Source organism: Vicia villosa, linkage group LG1 (genome assembly GCF_029867415.1).
Source record: "Vicia villosa cultivar HV-30 ecotype Madison, WI linkage group LG1, Vvil1.0, whole genome shotgun sequence".
NCBI lineage: Eukaryota > Viridiplantae > Streptophyta > Magnoliopsida > Fabales > Fabaceae > Vicia > Vicia villosa.
In genome coordinates, this window is record NC_081180.1 from 36,520,342 (window position 1) to 36,548,310 (window position 27,969).

At 33.5% G+C, this 27,969-nt stretch overlaps 1 protein-coding gene across 1 annotated transcript; it reads right to left on the reverse strand.

Annotated features, from left to right (window-relative positions):
- Positions 1 to 13,369: 13,369 nt before the first annotated feature.
- On the reverse strand, positions 13,370 to 15,345 carry LOC131604352 (myb family transcription factor EFM-like). Its single transcript, XM_058876799.1, has 4 exons — positions 14,896 to 15,345; positions 14,246 to 14,812; positions 13,998 to 14,074; positions 13,370 to 13,855 (listed from the first exon to the last, which is right to left on the reverse strand). The coding sequence occupies exons 1-4, from the start codon at positions 15,083 to 15,085 to the stop codon at positions 13,418 to 13,420; spliced, it is 1,272 nt and encodes a 423-aa protein (XP_058732782.1). The 5' UTR covers positions 15,086 to 15,345; the 3' UTR covers positions 13,370 to 13,417.
- Positions 15,346 to 27,969: the final 12,624 nt, after the last annotated feature.

The window sequence follows — 27,969 nt, forward strand, 5'->3', positions numbered from 1 at the left end:
TTCAAAATTATGTAAGGATAAAGTTAAGAAAATAATTTTATCAAGTTCTGTACCAATTTTTCTGTTAATGAAAATCTTCTAAGAATTAAATTTTTATATTTGTATTTTCGGATAGTTATTTTTGAGATTGTTTTCAGATGTACACAACAGTTAAATTAGGTTTATTGTTGGATTAAATACATTTTTCGAAAATGAAACGGCGAGTACTATTAGATTTCCATTAAAGGCTGAATGGGGTTGGTATAGTAAACTATTACTGGATCTTAACTTAATTTTACTTAATATTATAAAATTAGAGCTTTAATCAAAGAAAATTATACCCCGTACCCCTACATTTATCCCAATACCCCTACAATTTTAAAAAAAATTCCAATTTTATCCTTATTAAATTTTTAACTTTTCTTTTTTATTTTTTTTTTCAATTTTACTGAACCGGATATCCCAAGGGTGGGTGTTTCGGTTCCTTTTTTTTTTTCAATTTTACTGAACCGGATATCCCAGAATTGGGTGTTCCGGTTCTCACAAATTAAACAAAAAACCTTGATCAACAGAGAAGGGTCCGCCCCTAGCCTTCTTCGTTTCACTCAGTCCTCTCTATTTCCAGAATGAACAGCAACAACAACAACATAGGTCGAAAAATCGCAAAAAACAGAGATAATCATAATCATATACTAAACATAGATAACAAACTCAAATCGACTCTCAAATCAAACGCAAAGCAAGAATGCACGTTCAAGTGTGGCGACGACAAATACGAAGCAATAGACTCGAAACTGAGCAACAACCACTAATCAAACATCACGAAATCAACGGTAAAGGAAACAATTCGAAATCAACCAAAAAAGATGGAGCTAAGTGAAGTGATTACCGATTTTGCTTCGATGTGGTTGACGCAAGCTGAAGCGTGTTGGATTCAGATTTGGGAAGCTGTTGGCGCGTCTGTTATGTTGCATTCTGAATCAGCCAATCAGTTTCGTGTCGGAAGCTTACGGATCATCGAAGATGAAGAGGTGATCTATTCCGTGCGGCTTTGTTGTTGCTGTTGTTGTTTCGATGAGGTCGACGACATCATCTATGCGAGTTCACCGGCGAATAGAGGACTGCGGGCAGCTCCATCTGTGGTGGCTGTGGGATCGTGACTAGCCGGTTGGAGATCTTCGATCAATGCATTCCGATTTTGTGCAGCGGCTGTACCTAAAAAGAGAAAAAATTACAATTTACAGGTTATGACATAAAGACAAAGATTAGTGGTTAATGATTGAAATTATATGCAGGTTTTAATGGTGAATCAACAGAGAAGGGTCGGAAAGATAGAGAGGAAGAGAGTGTGACGTGTTCTCTTCATCCAATTCATAATTCAATGTTGAAAAAAAAAAACCGGAACACCCAATTCTGGGATATCCGGTTCAGTAAAATTGAAAAAAAAAGGAACCGGAACACTCACCCTTGAGATATCCGGTTCAGTAAAATCGAAAAAAAAAATAAAAAAAAAGTTAAAAATTTAATAAGGATAAAATTGGAATTTTTTTAAAATTGTAGGGGTATTGGGATAAATGTAGGGGTACGGGGTATAATTTTCTTAATCAAACAAACTTCGGAATGCCTTTCTCAATCATAGGGAAAGAAGTCATTTTTTCTTTTAAATATAAGTATAGTTGGGGTGGCAAACGGGCATATCCGTCCTATTTAGATTTGTCTCGTAAAAGTCTGTAAAAAATAGGACGGAGCGGAACAAGCATGGTTGAGGATGCGCGTCTAAAACGGGACGAACATGGTTGAGTAAGGTTGAGTCTGTAAAAATAAGACGGGGCGGGACACGTATGGTTGATGATGCGTGTCTAAAACGGGACGATCATGGTTGAGGATGCACGTCTAAATTATCTAGATTTCAATATTTTTTTCATTAATATTTTCTAGCCCGATTAGAATATTATAAGTATTTCCCCTATAAAAGTTTGATAAATTTGTAACAGAAAATTAAGTGAAATATAATTTTAAGTTATTTGTAGAATAACACTACATGTTTGATTACGACCAATAAAAAATATTATAATAAAATTATATTATATTAGACATTTTTTTTATAGGACAACACTCATTTTTCAATATTTTATTTATCATTATTTTTTTATTGGTTGAAACATATTGAATAACAATAGTCATAGTAACATTGGAGTATTCATTCAGACATGTCATCCCACTTCCTACTTAATTGCTTTTTATAATAAAAATAATAATTAAATAATAAAAAATACCCGTTAAAACCTAAAAAAATTAATCCCTAATTCATTGGTACGTTTCCATGTAAATAGCATTCATTTACGGCCAAAATTTTCCCACTACCCTATTTCCCTGTAAATATGCGACCCTGCAATTTTAGTCCCTTTAAAATTTTTCTTCAATGAATGGTCCTCACAAACTTTTCCGTCTCTAACATTGGTCCCTCCCGTTAGTTTCCACTAACGGAGGCTGACGTGACACGCCACGTGGAAGACAGCTTTGCAAAAATCTAAAAACTTTTGAAATTACGGGGGTTTTTAACCTCCTCTAAAGCGCCTCTTCATAGAATCTACATGACATAGAGCACAACCTTTTTGAAGCACTTGAATAACCATTACTGAATCAGAGTCAACATCAAGACTTCAAAATCCTCTAGTCCAAAAAAAATGTATGCCCTTAAAACTACCCCATAATCCATATTCCAAATAAAAATGATGGTAATGATGAGTTCCTTTAACTAACTGTCGTCACAATCAATAAAACCTTTACTTATCCAGCAGTGGAAAAGACCAAACAAAACAAAAAGGTTTTTTTGCAAGCTAATCCCAAATTGCAAACCTTCTTATCCCACTATAACCAAACTTCTGATCCAACATACCATTCCATGTGTTAGTTTTTTTGTTTTAATTTTAGCACTGCACAACAACATGTATATGCAGTGAACATTGATTGATGTTGTGAACATTGATTGAACTTTGAGAATGACTTCTAAATAAACTCAATTCTCAAATTGTTAATCTTTTCCTTGGAAAACTGATGCAATGGCATGTATGGCTCATCATCCTCACACCTGATAAAATTATAAACTGCATGTTAGTAAAAAACAAAAAAAGGAAAAAAAAACCATTTAAATCCAGAGCACGGAAAAAAGAGACAAGATTGTTCCTCAAATTGTATCTTTATGATTGAACTTACTTGTCTGAAATTTGTAATGTTGGGTACAAATCATGTAAAATCTTAGCAAGTTCTTAACAGTGTACCATTCTCTCAGACAAACAATATGCGTGAATATGGGCGTTCACAAAACAATTATCAATAAGTTGGAAATACCCCTAAATAAAAATTACCATTTATCATGTCTAGAATTGGTTGAATACTTTCATTAACCTCTGGTTGTAAGAGAGGTCCAACAACCATTCTTGGGTTAATAACAACCATGTCAATTTTGTTTTCATTTGCAAATTCCCATGCAGTAGCCTCATCCAAAGTCTTTGAAAGCATATACCATAACTGATAATACAAACAGCTGGCAAGAAAAAACACATACATCAAAATCGCATGTGCCAGCTTCAGGCAAGGAAATGTCATTGTGAAACCCTTTGTTGAGGAAGCTGCTTTGCAGGTCTTAAATTGAAGTGAAAATATTAACAGGGAATGGATGATAAAGTGGTTCCATATATAGTTTTGCTTTATCTCGAATGGAGTAGTAAATGAAAGAAAATAAAATCAGTGTTTCTGCCCCTGTTTTTGAGTTGTTGAAACGATATGTCAAACTTGTTTGGAAGGTATTTGAGAAAAGTTCAGAACCAATATTTTTGTTTTGTTTTTGTTAGTTTAGAGGAGGTTTAAAACCCCCGCAATTTCAAACGTTTGTAAATTTTTGCCAAGCTGTCTTTCACGTGGCGTGCCACGTCAGCCTCCGTTGGTGGAAACTAACGGGAGAGACCAATGTTGAGAACATAAAAGTTTGTGAGGATCATTCATTGAAGAAAATTTTTAAAGGGACTAAAATTACAGGATCGCATATTTATAGGGACTAAAAACGTATTTAACCCTTATTTTTTTATTGGTTGAAACACATTGAATAACAATAGTCAAAGTAACATTGGAGTATTCATTCAGACATGTCATCCCACTTCCTACTTAATTGCTTTTTTATAATAAAAATAATAATTAAATAATAAAAAATACCCGTTAAAATCTAAAAAAATTAATCCCTAATTCATTGGTACGTTTCCATGTAAATAGCATTCATTTACGGCCAAAATTTTCCCACTACCCTATTTCCGTGTAAAATAAATAACACACTGCCAAAATTTACTAACTAACTTATAATAAATAATATTATTATAATAAGAATTATAATATATATACTTTTTGATATAATTAAGCATGATAATTAATTTAGTATGATTACTGTGGTTAATTTTACGATGTACAAACTAGAGTTAACCTAATTAGTTTTACGTTGTTACTCAAGAGTTTTTTATGCACAGTAGTAAATATGTAACAAACCTTTATTCTAGAATCTTAGTCTCTATTCTCTTTTAAAACTTAAAATTAAAACTAAAGCAAATTCTAATTATTTATTTATTGAAACACTGAAATCTTCTTACAATTTGTTATAACAACCCGTAGCCCATTTTTTATTTTATTTTTAAATAAATTTGATCAGTATATAAATAGTAAGATGACTTTTTCTAACATTAGAGTTCAAGAAAGTGAAAATCAGTGAGAGAAATCATGAGCAGTGAAAATCAGGTGAGTTTGATTCATCTTCTTCTTCCTACGCTCTGAAAAATGCAATGCATGTTATACATTAACATTTTCATTACAAAAATGCTAGGTTGACACTAAATGTGACAACCACACCGTATGTATATACGTTTTGGATGCACTTTTGTGTTTTTTTAATAATATCTTTCTTTCTTTGATTTTTGTGCCAGTCAAAATATTTTAGAAACGTTTACGGTGTAAATACGGTGTAGCTACTATTTGGTGTAAATATATCAAAGCTCTAATTTTAATGTTCATGTTGATTTTGATTCTAAAGTTTTATATCTTATTTGCAGCCTTCTTATACCCTTCGATTCGACGGTTCATCAGATGGAAATCCTGGACCAGCCGGTGCAGGAGCTATACTGTTTGCTAAAGATGGGAAAGTGGTATCAAATTTATGCAACAATTCAATAGAATATCATGTTATATTATTTAACTACAAGATGTAGCTTACTCTCATGTTTCGTTTCTTGCTAGGTTCATCGATTCCGGGAAGGACTGGGATATCAAACAAATAATGCTGCTGAGTTTCGCGCATTAATTTTAGGAATGAAACAAGCGATAAAGAAAGGGTTTAAGAACGTCATTGCGGAAGGAGACGGACGACTTGTTATCAATCAGGTATGTTCTAAGTATGGCACAGTTTCTACAACAACAGCAACCAGTAAGAAAGTCTCCTTTGGATTCATTTAGTTTCATATTCTACCTAATTGGTTAGATATTTTCAATTTTTATACAATTTTCTTTTCTAAACAACAGTTCCAGGGTTTATGGACAATCAGTGACGCAGATATAAAGATGCTACGTGATGAGGCTTTGGAGTTAAAGGGTAGGTTTCAATCATTCCGCATGCGACACATTCCTGAGGTATTTATTTAGCATTTTGGTCTATATTTACATTCAGTTCTGACCAAATTTTTATCTCTTTGATTTAAGATTACAACTCCTTATAATATGTTTCATTTTTATGTTTATAGAGCTATAACAGTACAGCTGATTCTCTAGCAAACCAGGCTATTGATCTTGGAGGTTAGACCTCATGAATTTTCTTAGATCCATATAGGTTTACTTAATGTTTGATTCTTTGATTTTCTGATTATTGAAAATTGAATTGAAACCAAAAAGCGTCTTTGGTTTGTTTTCAATTGATATATCTCCATTTAGATAACTCTTTGAAACAATATTGAGAACAATTTTTTTGTGTGTAGATGGTCAAGTTGAAGAAGAGAGTCTTGGTTAATGATCATGTGACAGAATTCCACTGTCAAAAACTATCGGCAATTATGTTACATTTCATGTTGAAGTTTTTCCATCTACATTTAGTATTAAAGGTTGTATGTGCATGTTTTTGAATTTCTATTTTCTATATTCATCGGAAAAACTTTTGTTATGTGATTATCATATTTAGTGCGACTCAAGGTGATTGAATTGATGTTATGAATGGATGGAAATAGGCTGGGTCTCGCTAAGTTTAAGTCTGACCTGTCAAAAAAACCAAAGCCTAAGTTTGGCCTATAGCTTGTCGTAGACTTATTTTTTAGGTCTGAGTCTGGCCTTTTCAAAAGTCTAGTTAGTCTTTTAGCCTACCTAAAAGCCTATTTGTTTTAGACATATATAAATAAGCAATTAAAATAATATTTAAATATACTAACTTATTTTAACTTACCTATTAGCATAAGTTTTAGGAGACTATTTATTTAAGAGAACTTATGAAAATAATGTTCATCTGGTGTTTTCATCTTATTTTCACAAGTTCTTCAAGATAACTAAGTTTTATTTATGTATTTTAATTCAAAGTACAAAACATAACTTAATTAATTATTATAAAAAAATATTCATATTTATTTAAATAGGCCGGTCTGATAGGCTTAAAAAACTTTTTTTAGGGCCTAAGAAATAGCCTTTTTAATTAAATAAATTTATAAAGAAGCCTAGACCTTTTCTATTTGAAAATAATGTGTGGCCTAACTTGAACCTATATAGGCTAGCCTATAAGTCTTTGTTATCGGCGTGATCTATTTCCACCCCTTTGCTATGACTGAAAAAAGAAATTTCATTTGATAAATTTATATTCTTCCTAATGAAACTTAAAATTTATGGTACTTGTAGAACCTACAACAAAAAAGTTTAGGAAACTTGATTGTATTAATTACTTTTTTTTTTTTGGTGTGGAATCTTTTATTGATTGCGTGATATAATTAGTTCAGTCATTTGCATATTATTTAATTTTAAATTAGGTTAATTATCTTTGCATCGGGCATATTATAATAAAATACATATTTAAATATTTTTAATAAAAAAAAATGATAATTTTGATTATAATTTTTTTAATGAATAAGTTTAAAGAATATATTAAATTTGACTCTAATATTACACATAAGAACTATAAATATATTTTACCTTTTAATTTACATTTTTTGTATTTTATATATTTATTAGAATTTTTAATAATAACTCTTGTATTAGTTTAAGTATCTATTTATTATTTGGACTATAATTTACAAAAACTTTATAGGAAAACATACATTTATAATATATATTGATGAAAATCATGTCAACTCTTATGATATTATAAAGTTTTTTGTTTTTTTATATCTTATCATATTTTATACTATCTAGTGTTTTCAACATTTTTTTTTGAAATTTTAGAAATCAACTTTGCGACCGACTAATCCACGAGGATCAATTTCACCGTTCACAAGAGGGAGTCCCGTTTAAAGGCAGAATAAAGCTCTGTATGAACTGGCCAAGACAATCTTATTTGAAAGTTGTTGAAAAGAAAAAATCAACATGAAGCGACATGTTCCAACACCAAACCCATTTTTGTAAGGACTAAAGCGGAACCACAACCAATATTAGTACTACTATTGTTGTTGTTTTCATTGATCATCATTTGTTCTACATTTTCATCAACATTCATTCATCTCATCAACAACAACAAAATTTATAACAATTATGGAGTGACAGACGATAATAAGACAAGGAAGGTTAGAAGAAATGTAAACAACAAATGAAACGCACATAAAGTACGAGGGAAAAGCAGAGGAGTTCAAGAATGTCACCACATACTTCTTCACCAAAATTTCTAGTGACTTTGGTGCAAAAGAGATGTACTCCATTTTTAAGGATTATAAGGAGATTGAAGAAGTGGTGATTCTACCGAAGAGGGATAAGAGAGGGAAGATATACGATTTTGTTAGGTTCAACAATGTATAAGAGGAAAGGGTGTTGACAACAAGATTATATAACATCTTCATTAGAAGTAGGAAACTCTATGCAAGTATACCCAGGTTTAAGAGAGGAAAATATGAAACGAAAGGGACAACTTGTGTTGGAAATCAAACTATTAGAGCAAGGACGAAATAAAAGTAACCTCACTTTGAGAAAACTTATTCCTACTAGAGGAAAGATGAGGGTGAACTAAAGACCCTAGCGGTGGAAGCGAGAGATTGGCTAGGACAATGGTTCGCTGAGATTGGACAATGGCAATCTGATTTCAAAATGAGTTTGGTTGGTGAACTTACTTACTTTCTTGACTTTCAAGTTAAGCAAATGAAAGATGGTATATTTGTATTCCATAGCAAATATTCCAGAAATAAAGTGAAAAAATTTGAGTAGGTGGTCTCTTATATATCACTTCTAGTCGTATTAACATCACTTTCTCGGTTGTCGTATCTGTTCGGTATCAATTCAATCCTAAAATGAGTCATCTCACACAAGTCAAGAGAATCATCGAGTACATAAGTGGAACATCTAACTATTTCCACATGTACTCCTTTGATACCAACTCTTTTCTAGTTGGTTATTGTGATGTTGATAGGGGGGTAATGCAGAGGATTGAAAAATCACTTTTAGTGAATATTTCTTCCTAGGAAACAACATCATATCCTATTTTAGCAAAAAAAGAAAAACCGTGTCTCCTTATCCACTCAGAAGCTGAATACATTGGTGCAGGAAGTAGTTGCACTCAATGGATGAAGCAAATGTTAAAAGAGTACAATGTGACCCAAGAAGTTATGACATTATACGATGACAACATGAGTGCTATCAAAATCTCAAAAAAATTCACTCCAACATAGTTGTACCAAGCACATTGACATTTGACACATTCTCATCAGGTAGCTTGCAGAGAAAAAATAATTTCTCTTGATCATGTTACCACTAAAAAACAACTAGAGGACATATTTACAAAAGCCCTAGATGTCATTCAGTTTGAAAACTCAAGGCTTCATTAGGACTGTGTGTAATGGAGTTATAGCAATTAATTATTAGGTGGCTGAAAAGTTATTGGATCGTATTATTGTCCAACCAGCCCGCGCATTCCAAGACTTTTGTTACGTATTTTGTTCAGCCCAATGCAGAGACAAAAAATTCACATATTAAAAATTCAAAAGACATATAGACATTTCACTTTCGCGCTTCACACCTCTCCCAAACTGCCCTTTTTTTTCCAGAGTCTCTTTTTCACTTTCGTATCATTTTTCCTACAATCATGGTGGATACCAAGCAAGAAACCAACACAATTGAAAAGATAAGAAAATATTTAAGAAACTTAAGGAAATATCTAAAGAAGATGATGCCATCACCAACATTCACGGAGTACGCAAAGATGTTGTGATTTGAAAAAAGGATAACGGTCCAACCAAATATCCTTCTCCTTTCTAACAACATAATGAATTCAAGAGAAAGAATTCGAAGAAGGTGGATGATCGTATTCCACTTATAATGTCTCACCAAACAGACACCTGACCAACGACTGTCTCAATAATAAAGGAGAACAAAGACACTAGAAAGTCTATTTGTCCTCAAGCTAAAGCCAAAGCTACCCAACCGATGTTCCATTGAAAGTTGTTCCTCTCAAAGTTGTTCACCCCAACAAAGACCAAGGCAAAATATCTAAATCACCTAAACTGTCTGATATACGATCTTCCAAAAATGTTCTTGTAGTTTCGAACCTTAATATTGAGACAAGAAAACTAAAACGAAGAGTTTAATAACGTAAAACAAACCATAGAAACCCTAAATGCATGTGACAACCCACCAACTGAAAATATCTTATAAAATCTCCTTAGTCATGAAACAAGTTTAATAAAACCACTGCATGAAACCCATATGGAGAATGTATCCATTCTTAAAACCCAAAAGTAAAAGTATAAATCCACCACAACCAAAAAGGCGGTTGTGTCAAACAAGAAGAAAATAAGTTCCAAAAAATATTCATGTAGCTGTGATTGAGAAGAAGAAGAAGAAATATGCATAGATAAAGAATAAGTTTTTAGTCAAGAAAACACCACTCCTAAAAAAATGTGATGGTTAAAATGAAGAAGACCTCTGTGCGCTCGAAAAAGTAGATTGTCGAAGACAATGTTGTGACATCCCATACGACATCTTGGAGGAACCTGCTGCAAAAAAATAAATAAAAATGGAGGTGGATGGATAGAAACTCAATCATAATGTACCTACTATCCCATTGGAAAACATCTCCTTTCACTCTAAGAAGTGTTCTCAAATGGAAATATGTGCTCCACAAACGAATATCCCCCAAAAGAGAACTATGTGAAGATGCTAAAAAGTGTACCAAAATAACGGAACTGCTCAGCGATGCACATGTCCTGAAGACTGTGATCAACATTGGTCCTTTCTATTCATAGCTGATCATGGAGTTTATTGTGAACCTTCCCAAAGAATTAAATGATGCCGATAATAATGACTTTAAAAAGGTGCATGTTCGAAGACACTATTTTGATTTCTCACCTTCAATCATTAATGTCTATATGGGGTGAGGAAAAATCATTAATGTTGACCGTGAACCACCCTTGAAGACCATTGCTTAATAAATAACAGGAAACATTCATGATGATTGACCTTATTAAGGTTTTCTTAATGCTTCAAACTTCATCATCAAATATGATATTCTTTAAAAGATTGGTGTTGCCAACTGGTAACCCTCAAACCATGGTTCATGTATTACTCTTATACTTTCTAGTTTGTTGTATCAAATTGGGACTAGAGCAGCTTTTGATTTTGGTGAATATGCAATTTGTTAAGCATGTAAACTTTTATGCCATAAAAATTTCTAATGTTTTTGTTGAAGATGAAGTATGTACTTCTCCTAGTTTATTAAGTTTTAGTTATAAGATTTTTGCTGGGAAATATGTCCCTAACATTGTTCTTCCCATTTTTCCAAATATTGACAAGTCTAATACAGTTTTTGATGATAAAGTTCTTTGTTTTTGTATGTAATTGGGGGTCTGTCAGCTATCTCCTCCATTTGTCGATTTTGAGACAAATAGAGGGATAATAAACACATTTCTATACTACTTTTATGCCCATGTGTGGTTGATTATGTTCTTTGGTTTTGTATGTCAGTGGGGGCCTGTCAGCTATCTCCCCTATTTGTCGCTTTTGAGACAAATAGGGGGAGAATAAGCACATTTTTTATACTAATTTTATGCTACATGGTTTTTGGTACCTAATATGATCTTTAATGATGAATCTAATTGCATGTATGTGTGTTATTTTTTATGCTCTGTTGTGAACTGACGTTAGCTACCTAAAAAGCTTTCTTTGTAACTATTATGTTGATCTTTGAAGTTGATGAGATCCATATATCTGATATTGTTTGTAAGAATGTGCATAACATCTTGCACGTTGTTGATTTGTCTAAAAAATAGTCAAAGTAGAAGTTTGTTATTACAATTGATTGGAAATTTGTTGTAGGGAACATGTTAAGAAAGATGTTATGACTTAACGCAAGACGTTCTGTCTCAGATTGCTTTCTGGATACAAATTTCTTAATTGATTGAATTTTGCTCCAACAAGATTTGTTTCTCTTCGGAAAATATTTTATTCTGAATCATTTGCTGATGATATTGGAATTCTTATTCATGTCAAATTAAGATTTAATTATATATTATTTACTCAAGATTCAAAATTGATTTTTATGAAGATTGATTCTTCGTACGCCATTTTGGAAACCAGACATTTTCATGCCAAAACTCTACTGGACTTTTATGCGGTTGTTTCCATTTTAGGAGAGGTTCTACCTCATGTGAAGACTTGGACCTTGTAGATTGACACTTGCCGTTTGATAATTTTTATTAAGTCTTTTGTTTTTTATTTGTAATACTCTATTATGCGGATAACTTTCATACATTAGAAGAATATAGTATTTGTTTGCAACTGTGGTATATCACTCCATATATTTATATAATTGTACAAACACTTGGGAGAGTGTTTGAGTGATAGTGATAGGAGTTTCAAATTCAGGAGGAGTCTAGATCGAAGTTCATTGGTAGTATTAGGAAAATGACAATGAATTGAGAGAGTTCAGATGAGACAATCGTTGTTGAAGTTGGTAGTTGTGATGTTGTAGTTTGTTTGAAGTCCCACATTGCTTAAGTTTCAGGGATGTTGGGTGTATAAATATGTGAGGATAACCTCATCCTTTGAGCTAGCTTTTAGGGTTGAGATTTAAGCATATTTAACATATTATCAAAGTCGGGTTAAGGACTACAGTGTGCGCATTTGACTCAGACCCACGCTAGGCGTGAGAGTGGGTTTTGAAGTTGGTAGTTGTGATGTTGGAGTTTGTTTGAAGTCTCACATTTCGAGGGCAACTTCACCCTTTGAGTTAGCTTTTAGGGTTGAGATCCAAATATATTTAACAGTCGTGTACTATTGACTACTGATTAGTGAAATTTTTTCGTTGTGCTGATGCTGCCCAGACATAGGTGACTTTGCACCAAATTAAATTAACAATTACATGTGTGATTTATTTTGTTTATTGATTTTTGCTGTTACGTCTTCTTGTTGTCATACATATTGTTATAAATTAGATTTAGATTGATTTTTTTTTCTTCCAACTATTAGATATTTGCTTTGATCTCATCATTTTAAATGATAGAAAAGTTATACTAGAGTCCCTTGATGAATATGGATGATAGATTTGATGTGAGAAAAAGGCAACCAATGCTTTAGAGTTTAAATATGAATAATTCTAATTATGTGCACAAGCAATTAGCTTTAAAATTGAAGTGTAGTATCACGTTGAAGAAATATTGCATGAAACGACAACATTCTTCACATATGCTTGCTTGTAATGAGGTTTATAGCATAAAAGTAACAAAAGTTCAAGACATAAAAAATAAAATGTTTGAACACTCTTGTGGGATGTTCAAGGACCTTATGGTGAAACGATCTGTGTTACATGCATGACTTTGAATTTTTTTAAGGATGTTCTTGCTATTATTCATAAAACTAGAGGGCAAATATGTCCAACCATGAAAATCAGAAAAGGCCAAGAGTCAGAATCAGATTCTTCCCTCTGTGGACTGTACTACTAAGCAAATAGGAGTAGTGGTACATAACAGAATAGTACAAAACAAATACTCACTTTTCTGTCCTTTTTAACCCTCTAACTAACTACATGCACTATTTACCTACCACATGAAATTAAGCAAAATATCAACATTTAGTTCTAAACAATTTTCATTTTATTTAATAATCATTTTTTAACTGATGAATAGTCTAACAAACCAAGTTGCATAGGAATATTGCAAAACAAAATCCTCATTCTAATTTCTTCTAATTAATTAAAATAATATTAATCATTATTATTAATATTATTAAGCCCTAATTAAAATTTCAGAGTGATCTCACTCCCATTGCTCTCTTCAACAAACCCTTTCCTCTCTCCTTCATTCTCAGAACTCCCTTCTTTCCAGCTCCCACTCTCCGACTTCCCATTCTCAATACTCTCCAACCCATCTCCACCCGTCTCCGGCGAGCCCTGACCGTGCGGCGTCGCCTTGTAAACATGGTGCATATGATGCGGCGGCGGAAGTAGCTGCTGCGGAGGTGCAGTAGTGTAATACTCCTGACCAGGTGCAGTGCAGTAGTGCGGCAGAGTCATATGATGAGAAGTAGGATGTCCACCGTAGAGAGTAGTTGCTCCTCCGGAATGCGCGGTGGCATATTCCGGTGGGACCCATATTCCTCCTAAAACAACCAGCTGTGCTGGTGGTGCACCTGGTTGTGCACTTAGGCTAGGTCTTCTTGTGTGTAGCCTATATTTCTTTTAGAAAAAAAAAACAACATACGAAAAAAAACAAAAGTTCGTTAGAAATTGTCAGAAAAAATAATCACTAGTACTACAGTACAATAACAAGAAAGTTTCTGTTTTGTAGATGTTTTGTAGATGTGAGAGAGAAAAATACCTGCAAATGGCTTTTCACTTCATCATTGGTCAATCCATCCACCTTCATCAATTCCCTTATCTGTTTTGGTGTTGCCACTAACAATAACAAACAATCATATCAAAATGATTTATTATGGAACAATAGAATATAAACTGAATCGAGCTTATTATACTAAATTAATTTTATATACATCAGATACATTGATTATTTAATAACTTTGACAACTATGACAAAAGCATATCTTAATTATGTTTTTATTTGCATACCTTGAGATCCACCAAGCATTTGAAGAGCATTAACGAATCTGCGGTGCAAGTCAGGTGACCAACACCTTCTTGCTTTCCTATGAGTTTGGTTTGAATTGTTGCTTGTTGTTTGAGTATGTGATGATGCTACTGGACTTCCTTTCTCTTCGGTGTTTTCTCTCTTCTCTCCTTTTTCTTCATGTTTCTTATCCTCAACCTCTTTCTGGTTAGAGGCAAGTGCTAGTTCAGGAAGACCTTGATTTTGGCATGACGATGAGTTGTTTCTTTCTTTTGAGAACGGTAAAAAGGCTCCACCGTTTCTATGTTTAGGACTAATGTTGAATCCAATATTGTTTCTTTCAGAAGTTTCTTTTGTGGAGTTTTGTTGTTTTGTTGCTTCAGTTGTTTGACTCCATAGTTGAGCACTTGTCATCCAGTTCGCCTTATCACATACATTATTATTAGTTATATTTTCCATGGTTTCTGATGATGTTACTTCCTTTACCGGTATGAATTCTTCGAGAATCGGCTTCGTAACTCCTTGACTCACTTTGTAAGCTTGAAGTTGTTGCTTCGATGCCTCCATCGCTGAAAAATAGAAATCATTATTAATTAAAGTCACACTAACAATCATTATATCGAAGGGAAAGAAAGATGGGATGAAAGTGTACCGTTTGTGAGAAGTTGCATGCAGAGAGGAAGCTCGCGCTTGAACGCATCAATTTTGAGACGTTCTTCTTCCAAACGAGAAACAAACTCTTCGAGTTTGTAGGTTTGATCACTTTGTTCACCAACTGATTTAAGCAACATGGAGTAGCTATGTGGCTTGCAATCCAAGCCTAGTTCAGACGGTGATGCCATTCTTAATTTGAAGAAATAGTTCACTAAGAAACAAAACAGTGTTTAAGATATGTTCATATAAGAAAATAGAAAAACAAGGTGGTTATTGGTTTGTATGTAAAAAAAGAACAAACAAACAAGAAGAAAAGAGAGTGTTTGGTTTCTTGCTTTGATGTTGTTGTTCTTGTGGGGGAGAGAGGAAGAGAGAGATGTAGATAGAGATATATATAAAAGGGAGAGTATGTTGGTTTGTGAACACAAGGAGGATCAAGAGAGGATCATCTTCTTTTTAGAGATGAGTTTAGTGGGAATAAAGTTGGTTTATATGAGAGAGAGACAAAAGAAAAAGCATGAGATAAAGCAATGAGATAATTGTAACTTCCTACACAAAGGGGTAAATAGTCTTTTTCTTTTATCATTTAATATATATGTTGATATAATTTTTTTTACAAAGAGAATCAAATAAAAAAAACATGAGAGAGAGAGAGGAGAGAGGAGAGAGAGAGAGGGAATCATAGAGTCTGACAATAAGGGGTACTCATGTGCTTGTAGCCTGGTTTTAGAACCTCACAGTTAGTGTTCTTTAATGGTACGAATTTAAAAATAACCATAATACAAAAGATGATTCTCCTTACTTACTGTTAACTTTTTTTTTTCTTTCTTCTTTTTTATCTTATTTGTTGTACTCCTTTTATTTTATGTTTGCTTTCTTTTTCACAAGAGATGTATGTGTGTGTAAATGAGATTCATATTCTCCTTCAATTTCAAATCAAAATTTTATTAATGGTTATTATCTTTTCCGGCCTTTCTTTTCTTTCCTTTATATATTTTTTCTTCTTTTCATGAGATCTAATTTGCTTTATTACCATGTATCCATGAGTTTTTTGCTTCAAAAGTCTTTAAGGATGAGTAAGTACAATATAAGGATGCATAGACATCCTTTATCTCATGCTCTAAATACTCTGCCTAATACATAAAATTTACATAACTATCTCATGAGTTTGTTTGGCATGAGTTTTGGTTTTGTTTTTAACTCTTATATTTTGTTTATTTTTTCATTTCTTTAACAATAAATTTTCATTTTTTTCCGTATAAAAAAGTTGTATAATTAAACAGAGAGCATGATATTAAATTATGGCTCGCAACTACAATTGCGGTCATATTTATCATACGATATTCAATTGTATTGAATCTCAATTGCAATATGATTTAAAATACGTGTGTGATAGTATTAGGAATTGCACGAAACAATTTTATGGTATTATTTTCGTAAAAATAAAAATTTAATAAATCTAAAACTTAATTTTATATATTGTAATGAAATTTTTAATTTTTTTAATTTTTTTAACTATTTATTTCAAACATAATCTAATAAAAACGGTTTGTAGGATGAGTGATATTATTCTATATAAATTTTTTGTAACTCTATCTTAGTATGGATATAAATGGTGGTTGATCTGAATTATCCATATATGAGACTTGAATTTTCAATATATTTTATTGCGCCAACACGCCAACGATAGGTGACTTGAATTGATAGGCTTGTGAGCCTATAATAAAATTAGAATTTGAATAATACATTCCTACAGAACCGATTTATAAGATGATTAATTTTATTCTATATAAATTATTTCAAGCCTCTATTGTTGAGAACTTAAGTTTTTCCCAAATACGCTATGCAACAACCGTGGCATGGAGGCCCACAAGTGTAATTTAAACTATGATAGAGAGTAACCATTGGTATGGTATGCTATGGTTGTTGTATTTCCATGACTCATGATGAATGAATTCGTATGACCAATATGAAACCATTAGGATATGCAGATGCTAACCACGTGTTGATCAACAATTATTGTGATTGTCCAAACCAAACTATGCTCTTACTGTGGCAGCATGCAGGAATTAATGAACCTATCAAGATAAATTAATTAATTGGCAAAGACTTTATGAATTGTGGAGGAGCATATACCATCAACATAATTTTTACCAACAAGGTGAATAAAGAGAAAGTGAGAAAAGAGAAGAAGAAAAGCACATATTCAAATAGGTTTATAGTATCAATCCAACTTGCAACTTTTTTGGTTTGAGTCTAAAAGTTACATAATTATCATGAATTTTAGTGCATTAAAGAAGGGGAGGAATATCTAATCTAAAAAATGAGACATTCACCATATAGAATAAAATATTTTTCATTGAAGGAAGGAATATCTTAGTTCCAATTCTGCGACTCTAATTTAAGGGAACACACGAAGCTTAAAGGGGAGGGAAAAATTTTACACGGTAAAAGAATGATAGTGGAGCCTATAGCAAAGGGGAATCTTCTTCTGCTACTCTCTTTTATGAAGTGGGTAAGAAGCTAAGAAGATTCTCTTTTACATGTTGAACGAATTTTTGTAGTTTAAGTTTATTTAAAACATGTAGTTCATTGGTTGGATCAAGTCTAGTTAACTTGATTCCTTCTTCCTCGTTTTACCTATACAAACAAGGTAAAATTATTTTATTTGTAAGATTTCCATTTTTGAATATCAAAATTATACTTATATTAATATTATAATAATATTTTAAAATAATAAATTTAAAGTAATATATAATATATAATATATAATATATTAAAATTAAAATTATATAATAAAAACAATCATTGATATTTAAAATAAATAAATATTAAAAATATTTGAATAAATTAAACTAATAAATAATATTAAATAAATAAAATATTCATGAATAGTAAATTATATGCATGCGGTTTGGGTATCAAATTGCATCCAATAATATTTAGTTTTATGTCATTTTTAATTTTTTGGATTAGTTTGTACTTTTCATTTGAATCTATTTGAATTTGAACACCCTTTCCGAAGATCCTTTATCCGATCATGAAGCCTGCGGACACGAATGTCTCAGACGGGACATAGTTACTATGGGGAATAGGCGCATAGAAAGCTACTATTGGAAGAAGCACCGAGAGAAATTGACACGTCTTTACTGATTGGCAATATTATTACTTCCCCTAGAATCCTTACATACCTTAGGAGTGTTCTCAAGAAGATCTCCACCGTCGAATGTGTGTCGTTGATTGAATGGCCTTTAAGTGCTTAAATATAGCGTAAAGGGTTTCCTAGAGTACTCCTTGCTTTTTGTGAGTTACTTGTAAAAAGAGTGTTTTGTTCAATCCTTGAATCAAACTATAATGACCTCGTTGGCTATATTGGTTTTGCATGTTGGATTGGTGTTTCTTTTGAGGTCAAATTAATTTTGTTTCTCTTCACTCTTATTATCTTTGATTAAGGCTTGGAAATCGCTCAAACTCGCTCACCCTACTGCACCTGCATCGATTCTATTCAATGTATATTTAACCATGACAACAATGTTGGCCATAATCTTTTGTACTAAGATGACTTGTGAATGCGTGATTTTCTGTCTTTTTCACTTCAATCTTGCCCGATACTTTCTAATTAACTGAATCAACAAAAACACATAAAAGTGCATAAAAGCGAAGCAAAACGATAAAAACACACAATAAAACAAAAATAAAATAAGCTAGTAATACGCTATAATAATCACTTATCAGGTATGTAACACTTCCCATGCCTCCAAGTGAAGACCTAGTTCAAGGTCGACACATTTGCGGAATCACCGCGACCCATGGAGTGGTTTGCTTTCCTTGTGTGTGTGTGTGTGTGTTGGCATCGTGGGGTTTTTATTACTTTACTCATACGCTTAAGAAATTTGTGACACCACCCCGGAGTCTTTTTTTGTGGGGCTTCAATCTCCGTGGTCATACCCCAGACTCGTCATTGTCTTTTATAATCATTAAAAAAATAAATTTAGTGAAAAGATTCTTTCAATTTAATCAAAATGGTTATACTACATTTGTTATTGATTTGACTTTAAAAGACTTACCTAGGATGCAGTTGTACACATTCTTGCACTAAACAAACAGGAATTGGGTGTCGATGGTCCTGGTATCTCTTCCCTTCCCTAGGGTAACCATCATTTTAATGCAGCCCTAAGAGCGGGTCTCAGTGCCGTTGAAGACTTATAGATCGAACCCTTCATAGGGCCAAAAATGTTCTTTTCTTCAATCACATATTTTCAAAGAGATCAGAGTACATTATATCACAAGAACTTCCACCATCGTTCAGTATCTTGAATACATTGAAGTTGGAAATCGCGGCTATGATGACCAGTGGAAGATTTTGTTGGGGATTCCTCTAGCCTTCTCGCTATCTATGGACCATATGATAGGTCTCTTTGGGATCTTTATGGAGGTACTCCCTCCCTTTTTACTAACGACCATCAACTCTGAAATATTTCTTTTCATCATACCTTCGGACGGATTGCTCGCCCTAGGGGCACCTTCAGTTATGGAAGAAATGTATTAGTTATTCCCGTTGTTCATGTCCTTTTCTCCATTGCTCGCTTATGTTCCTTTGTTCCCAAAAATGACTTCTACAACTTTCTTAAGACTACTTCCTCTTCGGGGACTCATCCCGACCCATTTTTCGTCATTGGTGTACTTAGACAAATGTCCCTTACTAGTAAGTCCTTCATTTGCATCCTTCATCTGGAATCATTCATTTGTGTTGCGATCATGAGTCTTATAAAAATGACAGTACTTGGATTTATTAGCCAATGCATATATACTCCTTGACTAAATATTGATTATTTATCCCTACCTCCTTAAAATCTTTGTTTGCATACTCTTTCAGGATCTCCTCTTGAAAAATGTTCAAGGGAGTGTGTGAATCCAATATTGGACGAGGCCAACGCTCACTTTCTTTTTTTAACTACCTAGAATCCTTGTCTGATGACTGACTAGAACAAACGTTTCCCGGTATCCGGCCGCCTCTATCGGCCATTAACTTCTCTTTATAATTAATATAAGATTATTCCTTACTCAACAACTCCTTCAGGTTGTGGGCCACATTTCGCCCTAATTTCTCCCATAAAACACAATCGAATCCAAGACCTTTCTTAAAGATCTAGCACTTTTGGCTGTCATTCGAGACTCCTATAGCTACCGCCACCTTGGTAAAGCGTTTAATGTATGCACATAGGCTCTTTTTCTTCCTCTTTGTGACCCTGCTGAGAATGGCAATGGTGGTGATTTGTCTTTTCTTGGTGATAAATGGGTTGTGAAAGCCTAACATAGGTCATGCATAAAGTCTGTGCTTATGCTCATAAAGGACTTCTACCAGGCTTGGGTGTACTCGATTAAGGTTAGTGCAAAGATCTTGCACTTCACGTCTTTGTTGGTGTGGTAGTAGTCTATTCGGTCGTTCATATGCTCAATATGATCGTTCAAATCTCAATTTTTGTAGTAACTATTGATATTTGTAGGCTTTTCAAAGGCTTTGAGACTCCGTCGTCCAATATGCAATCAAATATAAATTTCTTCTTCTATGGCTGAGTAAGGGCTTCTTCCTCCGTCCTTTCTCTCCTCCTTGACCAACAAACTTTGGGATGAGTATGTTCGCCCCTTCCTCCTTTAGGGTATGGGGAAGGAGTATGACATCTGTGTCATTGGTGTCTTGGATATTTTTGTACTTCTTTGAGATCCTTTCTTGGTTCGGAGGTTTTATGCAAGGCCGCGCCCAACATAATATTATTCTTTAGAATGGAATTATAGAGGATTTGTTCGATGCAAGTTAATTTTTCTACAAAGTCTTGTAAATATTTTTGCTGAACCATATGGTACATGTTGTTCAAAAACTCATTATCTCCATGCTGGACAAGATTAGCATGCAAGAGTTGGAACTGAGAAGGGTTTCACATCCGATCACTGTAGGAGGTAACGTAGGTATGAGGAAGTTTTCCTAGATGGACTTGTGGAGCAGATCCAACGAACAAAGGAAGTTGAGAAAATTCTTGATTCGTCCTAAGTTGGACAAGGTTTGGTGGTGGAGTAACGAAGGGTGTTGTTGTCAAGACTTAATGGTCGGTCCCTCAAGGAGGAGGAAGATGATTACTTAGCCGCTTTGATGATTGTAGCTACTTGACATTGAATGAAAGAACGAAAGGCTTTGTTAGTTTCCTACATATGTTTCCTAAAATAGAAGAATTTTGGTTTTGAAATTGGAGGAATTTGTATAGAGACCGAGATTCGCACTTCAAATGAAGACGATCTAGATCTAATTTGGTTGAATCGAGATGTGATGAATTGTGGAAATTGTAGGAATTAAAAGTCAATTCCCACAGATGAAACGAATGTTATGCTCGGGAAATGTATGAATATTGAAAAGTAAAAAAAACGGTGAGTTAAGGTGTTTCAAAGCTCCTGGTGCGGTTGAATGTTGGCCCATAACAGATCCATTAACATTATGTATGATCGAATCAAAGAATACTCTTCATTAAGAATTTGAGAAAGCAAACATCATGATCATTTTTGCGATAAAGTTTGATGGCTGACACTTTTTTTCTTATTGTTGTTATAATTTTTTAAGTCAAGTATAGTAAGAAGAGATAATAGAATTCTACTTGAATATTTGAAATGAAAAAAAATGTCGCCTTGATGGTAATAATACTTAAGCTCCATTATGATTTCAAAGATGCTCTCCATCCATATCATGCTTTGAGAAATTTTATATTTGAGAAAAGAATTAATCCATAACATTACACTGTCTTACACCTATTCCAAGAAAAACTTTTTGATCATCAATTTGAGACAAATAATGGTTCCGTTGATGAACCTTAATTTGTTTATAGATTGAAGAGAAACATGTCTAGAACACGACTAAGATTGATAGCTTTTTTCTTGACAAAAGAAGATAATGACACAAGTCCATACTGACACAAGTCCATACCTTAATTTGTGAATGATGGCTCTGCTATTGTTACACAAAGGTTCTTGATTTTGTGTTGTGTGAGAGTAATATAAGGATGGTTAGAAGTATTATTTTATTTTAATATAAAATTGTATGTTTGGGCTTGAGTTGTATGTTTTGGTTTTGGGCCTTGATCGCCTATAAATAGGCATGACATTGTATAGTTTTAGACACTTAACAGTTTTAACAACTTCACGAGTTTTGAAATATAGTTTTCTCTCATTCTTAATATCTATTTACTATCTTATTCTTTTTCCTCTTCCTCATCTTTCTTGAATATTCTAACTGTTCCACTAAATTGGTATCAACGAGTCTGGGTTGCGAATCAGAGAGAATCTATAATGGTAAATTGAACAACATCATTAACACAATTTCTAGCAAATCTACCAATTTTCATATGTGCGAGTTCTGAGAGGTGGATTGCAAAAATGAAGGTCATCTTCAGATTTAAAGATGTGTCTGAAATCGTGAATGATGGAGTACTGGTAATTGAAAGCAAATGCAGATGACAGTTAGAAAGCTGCGCATAAGGATCAAAGGAAGAAAGATGGAAAAGCTATGTTCTTGATTCATTAGTGTGAGGATCCTAATGTGTTTGAGAAGATTCTTACTCCAAGAAAGAATTCAAAGAAATACTCTGATTCAACCAAGAAAGACATGGGAAACAAGTTTTCGGGGTAGAAAGTTGACATGAAGGAGGTGTAGTGTTACAACTGTCAAGGATTTTATCATTATGCTCGAGATTGTCGAAGAAAGAAAGAAGAAAGAGCAAAAGATAATGATGAAGCACAATATGCACATGCTGGAGATAGACATTATGATGATGTGCTACTTATGGCAAACACTAAGTCGAGCAATGAGCAAACCAACATGTTGTGCTTAGATTCAGGATTCAACAACCACATGACTGGAAATAAACCCTGGTTCACAAAGTTAAATAAACCAGTCAAGAAAGTGATCAAGTTTGCACATGGCAGACATGTCACATCAGGTGGAAAAAGAGACATATATGTGGTTAGAAATGATGGTCGAAAAGCCAACATCACTAATGTGTTACACGTACCTTCGATGACAAATTATTTGAGAAGCATATGTCCATTACTTACAAAAGGGTACAACATGAAGCTAGAAAATAACGATAAAACGTAGATTCTGAAAGCACCATTGGCAGACAACAAGACCTTCAAAGTAGAGATCAACACGGTTGATCACAAGTGTGTTGCTTTAACTGCAGAAGAAAACAAGAATTGGCTATGGCATCACAGGTATGGACATCTAAACTTCAAAAGTTTGGGTATGCTCAACCAAAAAAATGGTGTATGGTTTACCTCAGGTAAAGGAACCAAGTCATATGTGTGAGGAATAATGAAAAGTAAATCAAAGTAGGAAAGAATTCAAGCATGAATTACCCATGAGGTCGAAGGAAAAGCTAGAGCTACTTCACTCTGATATTTGTGGACCTTTTGAAATAAGGTCCAATGGAGCTAACTGCTATTTGGTAACTTTCATAGTTCAATTCACCAAATATATGTGGATTTACCTTATCGAAAGGAAGAATGGGGTATTCACATAATTTAAGAAGTTTAAATTGCATATTGAGAAACAAAGTGGATGCAAGTTAAAGAAGCCGAGAACTGTGGTGGAGGTGAATACACCTCTAAAGATGATTGGGATCTATGTTCAGAATCTGGTTTTGATGATAATAAGCATATATTTTGTGAGTAACAATTTTATTACTAATGATTTCATTGAGTGTGCAGATGTTATGCCAAAAGGCCTTATACGATATTCATAAAAAACAAGCATAATGATTGTATCAGAAACTGGCTTAAAGACTAAAGACTGAAACAGATCAGAAATAGTATCAGTCAAGCTAAAAGAAATAAACCAGAAATATCATATGCATAAAGTCTCAAAACAACAAGAAGATCACAGAAATGAAACATCGTTAAATAATCAGATGTTCTAATTAAAAGCAAGTTCAACAATCAGAGTCAGAAGATCAGAAGTTATCAAAGAAACAAAAGCTCGATATTACAAAGAAAAATAAGCTTCCTCAGAAGAACAAGCAATGCCAACAAAAGATGTTCTAACCTAGTGATCAGAAACTTCTAAGAACATCGTAAATTGCTCCAATTAAGTCACATGCAAGAAATCACCGTACTCAAAGTAAAGACAAAATTATGACATCTATTTTGGTCTACGTCTTAGTGAAAGAAGACACGCCACCTAAATTAATTATCTTGGAAGAAGAAAATTAGAGAAGAAACGCCACCAATGCCAATGATAAAGTCACATGTGAACCTTGGAATCACGCGAAAGTAGATACAAGCTCAGCTTACAAGTTATCTCTATGTGTAAGATAAGATATGCCGTAAAAACATATCCTTGCAGTACACGTGTTACAATGCATTTATTGAAACATCCAAACGGTACTATTCAATTGACTATAAAAGAACGAGTGCTTCAAATCAAAAGGTGTGGAATGCATGCATATGTGCACCAAGTTACCGAAAGAAATCCACAAATACATAAAGAAGAAAAAGAAAGTAAGAGTGTTTTTTTAGTACTACAACATGTCCATCTAAAGAAAACTGAGTGAAGAAAAGAAGATTCTGCATGTTATGCAGTATGCTCCAGTGGAGTAAATGAAAGTTAGAAATATATCTGAAGAAAATTCACAAATACTTGATAAAAATATAAAATCCTCACATTTGATGGCTAAATAAACTAAATACACTGAGTTGTTGCTCTACAGTGTAGTATGTTTGCTTAGGTTCATTAAAGTGGTTCCCTGATCAGTATAAAAATGAAAAGAAAGATCATTACACAAGAAGCAATTTACAACAAGAGCTTTTGCCCTTAATCAGCTACCAAGCAAATGAAGACGAAGATCAAATTGAAGAAGCACTCAATGCAAAGAGCTAATGTTCTTACTCTGCTTATCAACAATGAAGTGAAGATCTCGTCCTGAAGATAAAGACAGGAAGACTACAAGATAATTTTTGTAAGATTACATGTGACACAAGAGTTGTTACTCATATTGTGTTATCTCTTAAGAATCTTCTAAACACTTGTTTAAACACCAGAAGTAGTTACTTAACAATGTGTCAAAACAATACGCACCTAGATAACGATAAAATTTGCTTATTGAGAAGCATTATATTGTAATCAAACTTAATGACGATTATTCCTTAAGCGACCAAGTAAAGGTCAAAAGCTTGAGATGACAGTGACTGTGGTCATTGTAGAAATCCTCTTAGAAGACCAGGTAAAGGTCAGAAGTTCAAAGAGGTTAATGAATGTTATATTTGCGAATCAGATCACTGAACAGTTCATTGGAGTTAGTCACAACAGATGGTTGTGCAGTGTATTGTTAGTCACTTGTGGGTAGCTTGTGTAGGAATTTCTAGATTGATGAATGTTATATCTTGCTGAGATCACTATCTAGGGTTCGTCACTCGCTGATAGCTTGTGCGGATGGTTAGTCACAAGAAGGTTGCTTGTGCAGTTGTAATCAAGATTGATTATAGTGGATTAAGTCCTCGACTAAGAGAGGCAAAATCACCCGAGGAGGGTGGACTGGAGGTAGCCTTATTGAGAAGGTGAACCAGGATAAAAATGAATGTGTGTTTACTTTCTGAACCTTCATTTAACTCAGACCTTCTATGCAATCCTTATTCAGAAGTTTTCTTAACTAAGTCAGAAGTGCTGATAAAGAAAAGAAACTAAATGAATGTATGTCTCGTTGGTTATGCATTATCATGCTTCCGCAATATTATCTAAATATCCAAAATGATGAGATATTAGAAGAAAGGAAAGATTTATCAAAAAGGGAAATAAATATTTAAGAACACAATTCAAACCCCCCTTTCTTGTGTTTTTCTCCACCTTCAATTGGTATCAGAGCATGACTCTGTTATTGATCTTCCAATCAAACACTTAACAATGTAAAGAGATCCAGAAGGAGAAAAACCACACTGAGCAGAAAAACGAATACATACTCCTACTCTCAGTGTTATCAGAAACCAAGTGGAATAAAGACATTTCATGTTCAAGAATTCCTGCTCAAATCTCTAAAGACACTATCACAACATCTCAAAACAAGCATGTGGAACAAAAGAAAAAGGATGCTCAAAGGATCAGAAGGAAGAACATTCCGACTGACAGAAAATATTCAAAAACCAAACAAGTGTAGCTGACTCAAGCAAGTTGGTCCAGATCAAGACATGAGATCAGAATGCAGGAAGATGTGTCGGAACAAAGACTCTAAAGCGATAAAGAAAAGACAGAAAGAAAAGTATATCTTCAAAACAGTCAGATCTTTCTAAAACCTTCTCCTTTATGTTTTTGTTGAATAAAAGTGCTTTGACATTAAAATTATATATAATTCACTCTAAAATAATTTTATTAATTCCTAGCTAGACAACTTACAATGCCATCCACTCTACTCATAGGTCCTTGCCTCCATACATAATTTATTCTTAACTCCCTAAAAAAAAACTGAATCAACCACCTCATTAACTCTCTTGTCTGTTTTTGAGTACCTTAATATATGAGTGTGAAGGTCAATTATTTTCAACAACTCATTTTCTCTTTTCTCTCATCATGCCTCCACTAACCTTTCTAGGAAATGAAAATCTTCTTGAAATAATCTTAGAAAATCAAGTTGAAATTTCATCAGTTGAAAATAGGTTTGCATGTAGTCTCATAGATGTAGTCTACTGTCAAAAATGGACTAGATATCTCTCAATGCTCAAGAAACCTATCTATGAGAATCTTGTTAAAGACTTCAGGAAACACGCATCTCTTAACCCTAAAAATAACTCCATCTCATCCTTCATATTCGATATTCCAATTTCCATTAACTGTTTCTCTTTTGTTCTTGCGACTGGATGTGAGAACCAAGGAATCATTGTTAACTCTTTTGAGACTCAACTCATTAAGTCTGAGATGTTGAGTACTCTTCATGATGTCTCTTCTAGATACAATCCCATTGATCCCGGAAATCTCCTAACCATTCCAAAGACCTGGTTTAAGCTTGTTATATCAAATTTTATTCCTAGAAGAGAAAAGCAAGATCTTTTAAGATATGGTGATCAAGCGTTCATCTATCTTCTGATGAATGACATGCGGATAAATCTGCCTCAATCCATGTTCATTCATCTATGGAATTCCATTTCTGAATCCAGAAATCGCACTAAGTCCTACATTCCCTTCAGAAGAGTGTTGTTAGAAATTTTCATTCAAGAAGGAATCGTGGAAATTATCAAAGAAATAATAGCAGAAGATGAAACAGAAAACTATCCTGAAAATATGTTATTAAGAACTAAGGGTAACATCTTTAGAAATTAATAAATATAGTGAGATAACTTGTATGCATCACATTCTGCTGAAAAGTGTGTTCGTGTGAACAAGATTGAAGAATTTGAACTCTACTTAATTCTTACTTTCCATATGTAGCTATTTATCTTAATGAAATCATGCTCCTATATTTGTCTCAACTAAGCATCATCAGAATCTGAACTACGTGTAAAAATAAACTAACAAGGATAAAGAAACAGTTATACTAAAAGGGCCAAACGTTTATATGAACGAAGTCAAATTTAGAAGTTAGGATCGAACCGAAGTCATGAAGAACAAATCAAAATTACAAAAAATCAGAAGTTCTAATTGTGAAAAATCTCACCCATGCAAAAACTCTTGACTATTGAATGCGTGTTAAAATTTTTCGAAAAAGTCACATGCGGTTAAGCTACTGAGATACAATTCCTAGGTAACTGTTCATATCTATTAAAATCACGCTACCCTTTCCAAATAGTCTAAATCAATTAATGCTAAATAATAATTACCTTTCAATTCACTGTTTTCTTTCTGTTCTCAATACATCTTCTCTTCATTTATTTATATCACCAACCGTTCCTCTTCCCACAAACTCCCACATCTCTCTCTCCACCCATTTATCCCAATTTTCTCTCTCAACCTTTTCCTTCTTCAGTGGATTTCCAACCATGTCTCATGAAATTTCATCAGTTGAAAATAGTTTTGCATGTAGGTTACATATTCATGATCGAAGGCACT

Coding starts and splice junctions, on each gene's coding strand:
- LOC131604352 (XM_058876799.1), bottom strand. CDS start 15,085: ATGGCATCACCGTCTGAACTAGGCTTGGATTGCAAGCCACATAGCTAC. Junction 14,813..14,895: donor CATGCAACTTCTCACAAACG/GTACACTTTCAT, acceptor TCTATTTTTCAG/CGATGGAGGCATCGAAGCAA. Junction 13,856..13,997: donor AAGTGAAAAGCCATTTGCAG/GTATTTTTCTCT, acceptor TTTTTCTAAAAG/AAATATAGGCTACACACAAG.